Source organism: Boleophthalmus pectinirostris, unplaced genomic scaffold (assembly GCF_026225935.1).
Source record: "Boleophthalmus pectinirostris isolate CB_2022bp ecotype Guang Dong unplaced genomic scaffold, ASM2622593v1 HiC_scaffold_14, whole genome shotgun sequence".
Taxonomy (NCBI): domain Eukaryota; kingdom Metazoa; phylum Chordata; class Actinopteri; order Gobiiformes; family Gobiidae; genus Boleophthalmus; species Boleophthalmus pectinirostris.
The window spans coordinates 132501-144880 of record NW_026571047.1 but is presented as its reverse complement, the minus strand read 5'-3'; the positions used below and the strand labels follow the sequence as shown (position 1 = coordinate 144880).

Sequence of the window (12380 nt, the reverse complement as noted above, 5' to 3'; positions counted from 1 at the left end):
CAAAAACACAAAAAGCCTGAGTAGTTCACCACATGGTTGACAGAACGATCTGGCACTGGAGAGCAGGTCAGCAGATCTTTTATTGCAGGAGATGATTACTGACGAGGATCAGGAGTGGAGCTTAGCAGGTGAGATGAATTGGGGACTCGCCCAGGAAAAGCCAAATAAGGTGTGAGAAGGGAAGACGGAGCAGGGAAAGGAGGGGTAGGAGAGGCAGAAAGAAACCCTCACAATCTATCTATCTACATATATCTATCTATCTACGTATATCTGTCTATCTATCTATCTATCTATCTATTTATCTATCCAATTGTCTTCCCTTATAACAAGCAAATACTGTCTATTAAAGGTAATAGACCTTTAATATGTGTGTTATATATATATATATATATATATATATATATATATATATATATATATATATATATATATATACACACATATATAGTACAAATTTGTTTAGTTTTCCTGCAAAAATAAAGTGTGTAGTGCACTATTGAGTAATGCCTATGTGTAGTAATTGTGCCAAAAGTGCAGAGTGATGGAAAAGTAGTGTCTTACTCAAAATGTCCACAATCTATCACACAAAACAACAGGGGCCTTTATTTGTACAATGCAATTTAATAAAACAATCCACAAACAAACAAAACAAGCCAGTGTCATTACAAACATACTTTGAAACAGGCAGATTTTCTTATAAACTGGACAGTGTATTATTCTGCTGCAGCCACATCTCTCTTCAAAGCTGAGGAAAGAAACCAAACACAACTGTCACATTATACTACAGAATTCATGTATGTCTATTATCCTACTGCATTCACTGTGCTCTCGAGCTACTGTTCTAGAAGATACTAGCCCTTTCAGAATAGAATAGAATAGAATAGAATAGAATAGAAAGCCTTTATTGTCATTATACAATAGTATAATGAAATTCAGAGCTGCTCTGCCAAAGTGCAAGAATTAATAATAAATAAATAATCAAATACTTGCAACTTTTGGAATTATTATTTGTTCAGGGAATAAAGCATTGCAAAAATAGCCTGCTAATTAATACTTAAATTCAATAATGAGAAGAACAAACAAAATACACATGATACAATACAAACATCAACATCAATACAAACACAAATAAAATTTAATTAAATGAATAAAATCCCTGTGTCCAGTAGATTTTGTATCACTGTAGTATCAACATTGTTATGGTAAGTCTTTCCAACTGAAATTAAGTTTGATATGTTAGTATCAAGACAACACTGCGTCATATGTTTTCAGTTATTCATGATAGCACTGAAAATGTATTTATCTCAGCTATTTTCAACTGAAGGGGGCTTTACTTCCTCCTATACTTGTGTTCTTGATCAGTCTTGCATCATGACTGAGTGCTGGATGTAGTTTACCTGATGAGTTCCTCAGAGGAGAGCCATAAGAGGGAGCACCACTGACGTACTTCGGGATCCATTTGACATTAGTGGTTTGGCTCATCTTACCCCACTCCTCCTTCTGCTCCTGAACGAGCACAGGGCACACAGGGCAGTCACAACATGTACAATGACCAGAGGGTCAAAAGTGAAGGACAATCACATCCATGTAAACAGAACATGCAGCGAGATCAACAGTCAAGGACACGGTATGATTGCACGTGGTGTTATTTCCTGGCCCAGGCAAAAAAGGCACATGCACAGGCAGGTGAGGGAGGTTAGGCAGCCTGGGATTGTGGATATGTTGTCTGATTGTTGTAAAAACAATATATTCACCCAGAAAGTTACACAGTGCATCTTTAAAACCAAGCCATGCACCAATAACACAGCATTTCAGCAGCACAGAGCATGCTCAGATGCATCACCTCCACCACACCATGAGTGGAGTCAGGGTACGGAGACTTCAGGGACTTCCTGCTTCTACTGTCCTCCTCCACATGAGCTGGCTGTGTTCAACAGGGTTCAACATGTTATGGTCTAGTCCGACATCATCATCTATTATAATGATCCAATTCAACATGTGAGGATTCTCCTGGTTCTTTCAAACTTTATAGTTTCCACATTAGTTAGATCTGTGTACCGTTAATCAGAGTCTATTCATCTTGCTTTTAAACAGATGGGGGCAGCTAAAACAAATATTGTTAAAATGCAAAATTCTATTGTAATGTAAAGTATTGGGTCTAATCACTAACAGAAATCCTCAGGTTAAATATGTATAGATTTATCTTTTAGATTCATGGCAAAGTACAATGTAATTAATAGGGAAATTTCTCTCATGAGCCCATCTGAGAGTATGATATCATCACATTCTAGACTCTGAAAACCACCAATAAATTAGTTAGTCAACAACTTCACCATTTTCTCTGGGAGGCTTGAAAATGGCTTTGTAGAAAGATGAACTCACAAATGTATGTGTATATATCTATATGTATGTATATCACCCAAATGTACAGTATGTTTCTTACATGTGTAGGACTTACGTACTAGAGCCAGACTTACCTGCTCCACTGGTATGAATTCACCATGCTGCTCACACCCCAGGTCAAACACGTACTTCCCTGGGCCTGAAGGCTGCAATGTCACACAATTTAATCAGATTGTAGAAGGATAATTGCAAGAGTAGTCACCAAAAAGATATGAGCGATTTCATGTACATAGAGCAACTTTAGACCAACTATTAAACAGCCAATCCTACAGTATTTTCTGTTATAAAGTTGTTTCCTCATCACAAACATAACTGGAGTTGTATTTTGTTTCCATCACACATGTTTAACACATAAATCCTATTTCAACTGAGACCTTCTCTCAAACAGAAAACACCCTGTTTCTCTTTGTGATGTCATGAGGTAATATGGGAAATGCTCCACTGTGTTCTTAAACTTCACACACACTCATTAATCATTTGAATTATTTCAGCCCTGCAATAAAAGAAGAAGATAAAAGGTAGCTGTTAACCTGAAAACCATCACTACCACATTAATAAAGACATTTTGCAAAGGCAGAGGTGCCCACCTATGATACTTTGCAAATATAAAAAAAAAAGTCTTTGTCAAATGTGGACACTTGTAATCGTGACCAAGATCCTGCTCAGGATCAGGAGATGGTTCAACGGGTGCTGCAGAGTGGTCACTTTACTACTGTTCGAGTAATGGTATGGTTAAATGAAGAGGTGAAATGGAACTATTAGGAAAATAATACAAGCTGTGATATGAACTTAAAATAGAAAAAGTATATAAAATAAACACATTTGCATAAATTAACATATAAAATGCATAAAAAGAAACAATTAATTAATTAAAGAAAAAATAAAGTAATTAAATACAATTTAAATAATATAACATTTAATTAAATACAAGAAAATCATATAAAAGTATATATAATGAATTAATGGACAATTTGCATAAATTTGCATAACATTTAAATAAAAGTTTAAAAATAAATAATAAATACAAAATCAAATGAAAACAAATTAAATTATTTGAATAAATAAAAAATGTCATTAATTAACATACAGTATCAACATTTACATAAATTAACATAATAAAATCAAAAATAAATGTAAGTAATTAAATAAAATTAAAATATATAAAATAAATGGATGCAAATTTTATAAATTAATAAGTTAGCATAAATTAACATAGGTAAATAAAATAAAATACTAAATGAAATAAATTAAAATAATTAAATACAATTTTAATTTAATTTATTTCTTTTCTCTTAATTAATGTAAATTTGCATAAATTACCATAAATCTGCAAAAATTGCATAAATTTAACAAAACAAGAATAAGATAAAAAAGGAAACTAAACATAAATTTGCATTAAATATACGTAAATTAGCATAAATATACTTAAAAAAATTGATAAGAATGAAATAAATAAATAAAATAAATTAATGTAAATGTGTGTATTTTATCATAAATTTTAATAAATTACCATAATTACATATTTGCATCATTTAACAGATAAAATAAATTCAAATATTAAATAATGCCTCAAATTAAGATTAAATAAATTAATTACATCCATCCATCCATTTTCGTCCGCTTATCCGGGGCCGGGTCGCGGGGGCAGCAGTCTAAGCAGGGACTCCCAGACTTCCTTCACCCCAGACACGTCCTCCAGCTCCTCCGGGGGAACCCCGAGGCATTCCCAGGCCAGGCCTCCTCCCGGTGGGACATGCCCAGAACACCTCCAGAGGGAGGCGCCCAGGAGGCATCCGAAACAGATGCCCGAGCCACCTCAGCTGGCTCCTCTCGACGTGGAGGAGCAGCGGCTCTACTCCGAGCTCCTCCCGTGTGACTGAGCTCCTCACCCTATCTCTAAGGGAGCGCCCAGCCACCCTGCGAAGGAAACTCATTTTGAGCGCTTGTATCCGCGATCTCATCCTTTCGGTCATTACCCAGAGTTCATGACCATAGGTGAGAGTAGGAACGAAGACTGACCGGTAAATCGAGAGCTTCGCCTTTCGACTCAGCTCCCTCTTCAACACAACGGTCCGATACAGCGACTGCATCACTGCAGACGCTGCACCAATCCGCCTGTCAATCTCACGTTCCGCGGCCGCATCGACAATAGAGGCCAAGAATGAAGCCCACTCGGACTCCATATCTCCAGCCTCCCCCGGAATCCGGGAGAAGTCCTCCTGGAGGTGTGAGTTGACAGAGGGCTCTGCCAGACGTTCCCAGCGAGGGTCTCCTCACTACACGCTTGGGCCTGCCAGGTCTTTCCGGCTTCCTCCTCCGCCAGCGAACGCAACTCACAACCAGGTGGTGATCAGTTGACAGCTCAGCCCCTCTCTTCACCCGAGTGTCCAAGACACGAGGCCGGAGGTCAGATGACACGACTACAAAGTCGATCATCGACCTCCGGCCTAGGGTGTCCTGGTGCCACGTGCACTTATGGACACCCTTGTGCTCGAACATGGTGTTTGTTATGGACAAACCATGACTAGCACAGAAGTCCAATAACAAAACACTGCTCGGGTTCAGATCGGGGAGGCCGTTCCTCCCAATCACCCTTCTCCAAGTGTCACTGTCGTTGCCCACGTGGGCGTTGAAGTCCCCCAGTAGAACAACGGAGTCCCCGGTCGGTGCACTGTCTAGTAGCCCTCCCAGGGACTCCAAGAAGGCCGGGTACTCTGCACTGCTCTTCGGCCCATAGGCCGACACCACAGTGAGAGACCTGTCCCCGACCCGAAGGCACAGGGACGCGACCCTCTCCTTCACCGGGGTAAACCCCAACACACAGCGGCTGAGCTGTGGGGCAATGAGCAGGCCCACACCAGCTCGCCGCCGCTCCTCGCAGCCAATGCCAGAGAAATGGAGAGTCCAGCCCCTCTCAAGGAGTTGGGTTCCAGAGCCCAAACTGTGCGTGGTGACATTCCATGTCCCCAGAGCTAGTCTCCATGTCTGGAGATCCGGTCGCTGAGGCCCCCGCCTTCGACTGCCGCCCAGATCTCTTTGCACCGGCCCCATATGGCTCCTCCCGCAGGTGGTGGGCCCACAGAAGGGTGGCCCCACGTCGCTCGTTTGGGCTGTGCCCGGCCCGGCCCCGTGGGGGAAGGCCCGGCCTCCAGATGCTGGCCTTCGAGCACCCACCCCAGGCCTGGCTCCAGGGTGGGGCCCCGGTGACGCCATTCCGGGCAACGTAACTGGCCTCTGATTAGAACTCATCATGTGGGGCTTCTGAACCGTTCTTCGTCTGACCCGTCCCCCCGGACCTGTTTGCCTTGGGTGACCCTACCAGGGGCATGAAGCCCTCGACAACATAGCTCCCAGGATCATTCGGGCACTCAAACCCCTCTACCACGATAAGGTGACGGTTCAAGGAGGGGGAAAATTAATTACATGAAAATATAATTTTATAAATAAATTGTAAATTAAATAATTTAACATACATTTGCACACATTTACATGAAAACATTAATTTAAATCAAATAAGTAAATTTCAATAATAATAATTTCAAATTAAAATAAAGTATTAGTAGTAATTATATAAAATTTTAAGTAAATCTAATATTTTAAATTAAATATATATAATATAAACTTTTTATAAAAAATACAATTAAATAAAGATAAATTTAAATAATAAATAATACATTGAATTAAAATAAATTTAACTAATACATTTTAAGTTTAATTCAATATATTAATTTCAAATTAAATAAATTAACATAAAATAAGATTTAACTGTTGGCAACATTTCAGGACTTGTCTTCATTGTTAACTGGGTAAAAAATGGGTGAGTTGGTTAGGAGAAAAAGTTGAAGATGAAAGAAAAAAAGAAAAGAAAATAATATTCTGATACGAGAGCAACGTTCCGCTATACATTTTCGGAAACCTCTGGTGCATTGCATTTCTCTTCCCACCGTGACCATACAAGTGACAAAAGCTTTATGTTGATTTGAACATATGTCCTTCCAGTTAATTAATTACAAATCGCACAGTTACCCTTTCAGTTACTCTTGACTAATTTCTTGTGACTTACACGTTTTTAAGTACATTTTCTGTTGTTGTTTTCTGTCAGATGGATTAAAGTTTTTCAGTGAAGATGTTTTAAAGCTCCTCCACACAGCTTCACATTTAAGCTTAACACATAATAGTCGTTGAGTAGTATGTTGCATCAGAAGTGTGACTTACACTATTCTTGACAAAGTGTCCCTTGTATCTGTGGTTGGAGTGGATGTACTCTCCCTCTGACTCCATCTTGCCATTTTCCCATGAGCCTTTGTACTTGGAGCCCATGTTCTGGTAGTTATAGGTGCCCTGGCCATGTCTACAGGAAATATAATCATTTTCAATTGGTTTAAGGCTGAAGACCGAGATACTACACTAGAACATGAAATCTATGAGAATGAATAGAAAGTTCATTGTGTAACTTCTCTGGTGGAGAGTCTGCCACATGCTTGTCTCCATGTCTGGATGTCTGGATGCCTGGAATATTGTATGGTACTAAATGTATCTATCTTCATGGCAAACAGGTCAGGTGATGTCACCAGGAGGAGTTATAGGTCAGATGTGAAAGGCGACAAATCATCTCATCATTGTAATTCCAATCAAGTCAGCTCTTAAACTGAAGCTCAGATTAAGTCTAACTTGAGTAACAGATCTTCAGAGAGCTGTACTTGCAGAGAGCTTCACACTACCAGGGAATGTTGATGACATCAGCTGCAATCAATACTAAGAGATGCTGCACTGGCTCTGTAGAACACTCATGCTGTGTCCCAATACACGCATCAAGAATCTCGGACTTCCGGTCATTGTGCAATGCATACTGGGAAGGATTTTCTGAAAAAGTGAGCATCAAACCACCATGTTTGTTTTCCCAGTGGGATGTGTCTATTGTCAAAGTCGATGTTTTCTAGTCTTTTGAACCATATCGCTTTTGTTTCTGGTTCTGATATTGTCATATTTTAGTTTTGGGATTCGGACATCGTAATTGTGTGGTTGTTGGATCATAACAGCGGAAAACTGCTTGAGAAATTTGTTTGCGAACTCCATAGATGCAAAAGTGAATCAGATCTGTGTGACTGCAAACCTCCGTTCAAACTGTCCCTTCCCAACGGAATTGAAAAATAGTGAAAGGTGAAGGCGATGGGCAGTATTGATCCACTGGAAGGATGAAAAAGGAACCCTTGGACTGTCTAAATCATCCCAAGTTTGCAGTGAACATTTTCTATGTGGAGCGCCATCAAAGCAAAATCCCGATCCCTCACTCAGCCTCGGTTACGAATTTAAAAAGTCAACGCCAAAGCAAAAGGCACCACCAAGAAACACCTTCCACTGCAAAGAGACCAAGACTTAATGTTGCTGTAAAACCACAAGAACAAGAAAGTGCAGCTCAGTCTGTTTGTCTCCTGCACCTCTCGATTAACAAACGGGACCCTGCTTTGTTGGCGCTCCACATAGAAAATGTTCACTGCAAACTCGAGATGATTTAGGCAGTCAAAGATTACCTTTTTTGTCCTTCCTGTGTATCAGTCTTGCCCATCGCCTTCACCTTTCACTATTTTTCAACTCTGTTGGGAAGGGAAACAGTTTGAATGGAGGTTTGCAGTCACACACATCTGATTCCCTTTTGCATTTATGGAGTTCACAAATACATTTCTCGAGCCGTTTTATGCTGTTAGGATCCAACAACCACACAATTATGATGTTGGAATCCCAAAACTAAAATATGACAATATCAGAACCAGAAACAAAAGCGATATGGTTCAAAAGACTAGAAAAGATCGGCTTTCTCATTAGACGCATCCCACTGGGAAAACAAACATGGCGGTTTGATGCTCACTTTTTTGGAAAATCCTTCCCAGTATGCATTGCGCAATGACCGGAAGTCCGAGATTCTTGATGCGTGTATTCGAGGGCTGCAGCCTCCGAAGGCTGCTTTTAAGGCCACATACGTCACTTCCGGTGAAACAAGGTCTGCCCCATTTAATTTTTATGTTGTTGTTTTTTTTTTTTATTACAGAAAAACAACAACATGACAAAACAGCAAATGTAAATACACTATAAATTGCAAATGGGATTGTTACGCATCAACGCAAAATCCTCATGGTTTTCTTCTATGAAAGTCTTTTTTTTTTCCTATTGCAGAAAACATAGCAACAAGACAAAACATCAGTGGTATATACATTATAAAGTGCATATGGAATAGTTGTTTCATCAATGCAAAGTCCAGTTCACAGTTATGGCAGGAGTGAGGGGTGGAAAATATACATAATGTCATAAATTAAATACAGCTATACTTCTTCTAGATATTGTAAGTTTTAACTGCCTTTTTGTTTTGAACCTGTTTTATTGTTTGAAAATATTGCTGGATATTTGGTTTATTTTGAGCCCATTTGGTTTTGTGTATATGATACTTTGCCAGCATAATGTGAATGAGGAACCTGAGATCTTTGGGGATGGAGGAGCTGGTGAAATACAACAGGACGTCGCTTTCCTGGAGGCTGATCGGGTGTTTGGTTTTGGTTTGGATGAGTTGTTTTATGTGGGTCCAGATGTTTCTACTGTATGTACGTTGGCAAAAACAGGTGCTTGTTTCTATTTCGCTGCGACAGAACACAGTCGTAATCAATCTTTAATTTGAATCTTTCTAAAAAAAAATTTGGCTGGGTAAACATTATGGAGAATTTTGAAATTGACTTCTTTAATTTTATTATAAATCCAGAGCCTCTCGCCAACCAGCCACGCCCTGCTCCAGTCAACCTCCTCGTGCAATGAGTTCCAATATGAAGTGGCTGGGCATCTGTTTGGAGGTTAAATAATATTTCTGATGTATTTATTCGAACATGTTTTTAATTTTAATATTGACCTCTCCCAAATATAGATTGATATTAATTTTCTGGAGCTGATTTGAGATCCCTGCAACAAATGCAAAGTGCCTTTAGGTATTGCTTTACACACTTTGATGTATTCTGATTGTTTACTTGGAAACTGATAGATGATTTTAAATTAATTGTATGAAAACATTTGTCCTTGTGCATTGATCAGTTGATTAACCCACACTATCTCGTTGTCAAACCAGGTTCTAAAAAATAATGATTTATTATGATGCTTAATTCGTACATTATTCCAAATGTAGCAGCTGGTTGGCGAGAAGCTGTGCTTGTAGATCAGCCTCCAGGAAAGCCACGTCTGCTTATGGAAGTCTGACAATTTGATAGGTAATTTATCCGGTTTGTAGTTGCATTTGAGTAAGAACTCAACTCATCCAATTTGATTTAATATACATTTAGGAATTGCATTCCATAAATGTAACTCTTCCTTTACCACTGGACTCAGCCAATTAATTTTAAACACATTATTAGTAGTTTCAGAACTTAATACCTCCAGTCCTCCATATCCCTTTTTGGTTACAGGTTACATTTTTTTTAAGGTAATGGGCCTTATTTCGCCAGATGAAATCGAAGAGTAATTTATCTAATTTCTTACAAATATTCCTGGGCATATTCAGGGCCCGAGAAATGTAAACTGACCTTGAGATTCTCTCAGCCTTTGCCAACAGAACTTTGCCATGTATCGATAAGTCTGGCATCAGCCACATACTGAACCTTGGTTTAACTTGGTTGACTGTTGGGTTGAAGTTAAGATTGCAGCGGTTTTCTTGATTATGATCGAGGGTAACCCCAAGGTAAGTCACAGTTCTCTTTACAGGGACACTGGACATTTCAGAGTAGTCACGATTTTTAAGTAGCGACAGGACAGATTTACCTAAATTTACACAGAACCCAGACACCTCTGAGAAATCTCTGATACCGTACAGTGAATAGCATTACTCACATCACTTTGATTGTTCAAGAACACAGCTGTGTCGTCTGCCAACTGAGAGATTTAAAATTCCCTGTCAAAGGCAGAGACACCTCGAAATTCTGACCTTTTGATGTAAGTAGCCATCATTTGTGCAATAAGTAAAAACAGATAAGGACTGACAGGACAGCCTTGCTTTATTCCTTGTTCAATATTTATCCTGGCAGATGTTCCATATAACATTTTGACAGAACTATTACAGTCTTTGTATAGTGTTGGAATTGCAGCAATAAAACGTTTTTCAAAGCCAAATGTTTCCAGACTTTTTATCATAAATTGGTGATTGACTGTGTCAAAAGCTTTATAGAAATCTACAAATAAAACAAGACTGTCCTCTTTTATATACTCATTATAATCCATAAGGTCTAAGACAAGTCTGAAGTTATTTATTATACTTCTACCTGTGATAAAACCTGACTGTTCTTCATCTATAAGTCCCTCCAGTCCTGACTTAAGCCTCTTGGCAAAAATTAAGGCAAATATTTTGGTGTCATTATTATTTAATAGAGTGGTTGGTCTCCAGTTTTCTAAATGTAATTTATCCTTGTTTAGGAATTAGTTTAATAAGACCTTGTCTTAGTGATGCTGGTAAATGTCCTTCCGTGATAGCTTCTTCAAAAAACTTGGACAAGGAATGAAGCTAGAGCTTCTTTAAAGTGTTTTTAGAATTCGCTGGTCAGCCCATCATTACCAGGAAACTTGTTGTCTTTCAATGTTTCCATAGCATTTATAACATCAGAGATATAAATATTTTTATCACATGACTTTTTGACATTTTCATCAATTGTGTTCAGATTTTGTTTCACATTGATGCACACAACTGTAAAGCAACTTTAATATACACCAAAAATAAAAAATTTAAAAATCACAAAATGAAAACAAAATACCTGAAGTGCTTGTGCCACTGTCCGTTGTATGTGTCTCCATTGGGGTAGGTGTAGATCCCATGGCCATGCCTCAGGTCCTCAGCCCAAGAACCTCCCATATAAAGACACATAGACACAAGTTACCGTTAATCATGTTTAACCAAATATATTTTAACCAGATATAGGTGAATGAAGGCTTCTAGACAGAGAATATGTACAAATAGTATATTGTTGATCAAATGTATTCTATTTTGCCATTTAGAGTTTGAATTGACAGTCAGGCCGTGTTATGGGCTGATTTCAGTACACACCTTCATACTTGGATCCGTCTGGGTAGTGAAAGGTGCCCTGTCCGTGTTTCATATTCTGGAAGTAGTTCCCCACATACCTTGCTCCGTTCCTGAAGTGATAGGTGCCCTGAGGAACACACACAAGACTATAGTTTTAAATCCATTCTGTGTATATGTAAATTTGTATTTTTAAGATGTTGTTGTCTTTTTTGCTGTTTGTTTGTTTTGTTTTTATAAAGACAAGTTTAAAATCTTAATATTTCCATCCATCCATTTTCGTCCGCTTATCCGGGGCCGGGTCGCGGGGGCAGCAGTCTAAGCAGGGACTCCCAGACTTCCTTCACCCCAGACACGTCCTCCAGCTCCTCCGGGGGGACCCCGAGGCGTTCGCAGGCCAGCCGAGAGACATAGTCCCTCCAGCGTGTCCTGGGTCTTCCCCGGGGCCTCCTCCCGGTGGGACATGCCCGGAACACCTCCCGAGGGAGGCGCCCAGGAGGCATCCGAAACAGATTCCCGAGCCACCTCAACTGGCTACTCTCGACGTGGAGGAGTAGCGGCTCTACTCCGAGCTCCTCCCGTGTGACTGAGCTCCTCACCCTATCTCTAAGGGAGCGCCCAGCCACCCTGCGGAGGAAACCCATTTCAAGCGCTTGTATCCGCGATCTCGTCCTTTCGGTCACTACCCAGAGCTCATGACCATAAGTGAGAGTAGGAACGAAGACTGACCGGTAAATCTTCACCACAACGGTCCGATACAGCGACCGCATCACTGCCGAAGCTGCACCGATCCGCCTGTCAATCTCACGTTCCGTCCTTCCCTCACTCGTGAACAAGACCCCGAGATACTTGAACTCCTCCACTTGAGGCAAAGACTCCCCACCCACCCGGAGAGGGCAAGCCACCTTTTTTCCGGTCGAGAACCATGGCCTCAGAC

General features: G+C 39.9%; 1 protein-coding gene across 1 annotated transcript in view; it reads right to left on the bottom strand.

Annotated features, from left to right (window-relative positions):
* Positions 1–642: 642 nt before the first annotated feature.
* rsph1 (radial spoke head component 1) overlaps positions 643–12380 on the bottom strand; it is a 16439-nt gene continuing 4701 nt past the window's right edge. The window contains exons 3-8 of the mRNA XM_055150439.1: positions 11468–11573; positions 11178–11268; positions 6619–6754; positions 2478–2549; positions 1398–1506; positions 643–745 (exon numbers count right to left, since the gene is read on the bottom strand). Of these exons, the coding sequence (XP_055006414.1) occupies positions 714–745; positions 1398–1506; positions 2478–2549; positions 6619–6754; positions 11178–11268; positions 11468–11573 (546 nt within the window). The 3' untranslated portion in view covers positions 643–713. The remainder of the gene's footprint in view (positions 746–1397; positions 1507–2477; positions 2550–6618; positions 6755–11177; positions 11269–11467; positions 11574–12380) is intronic.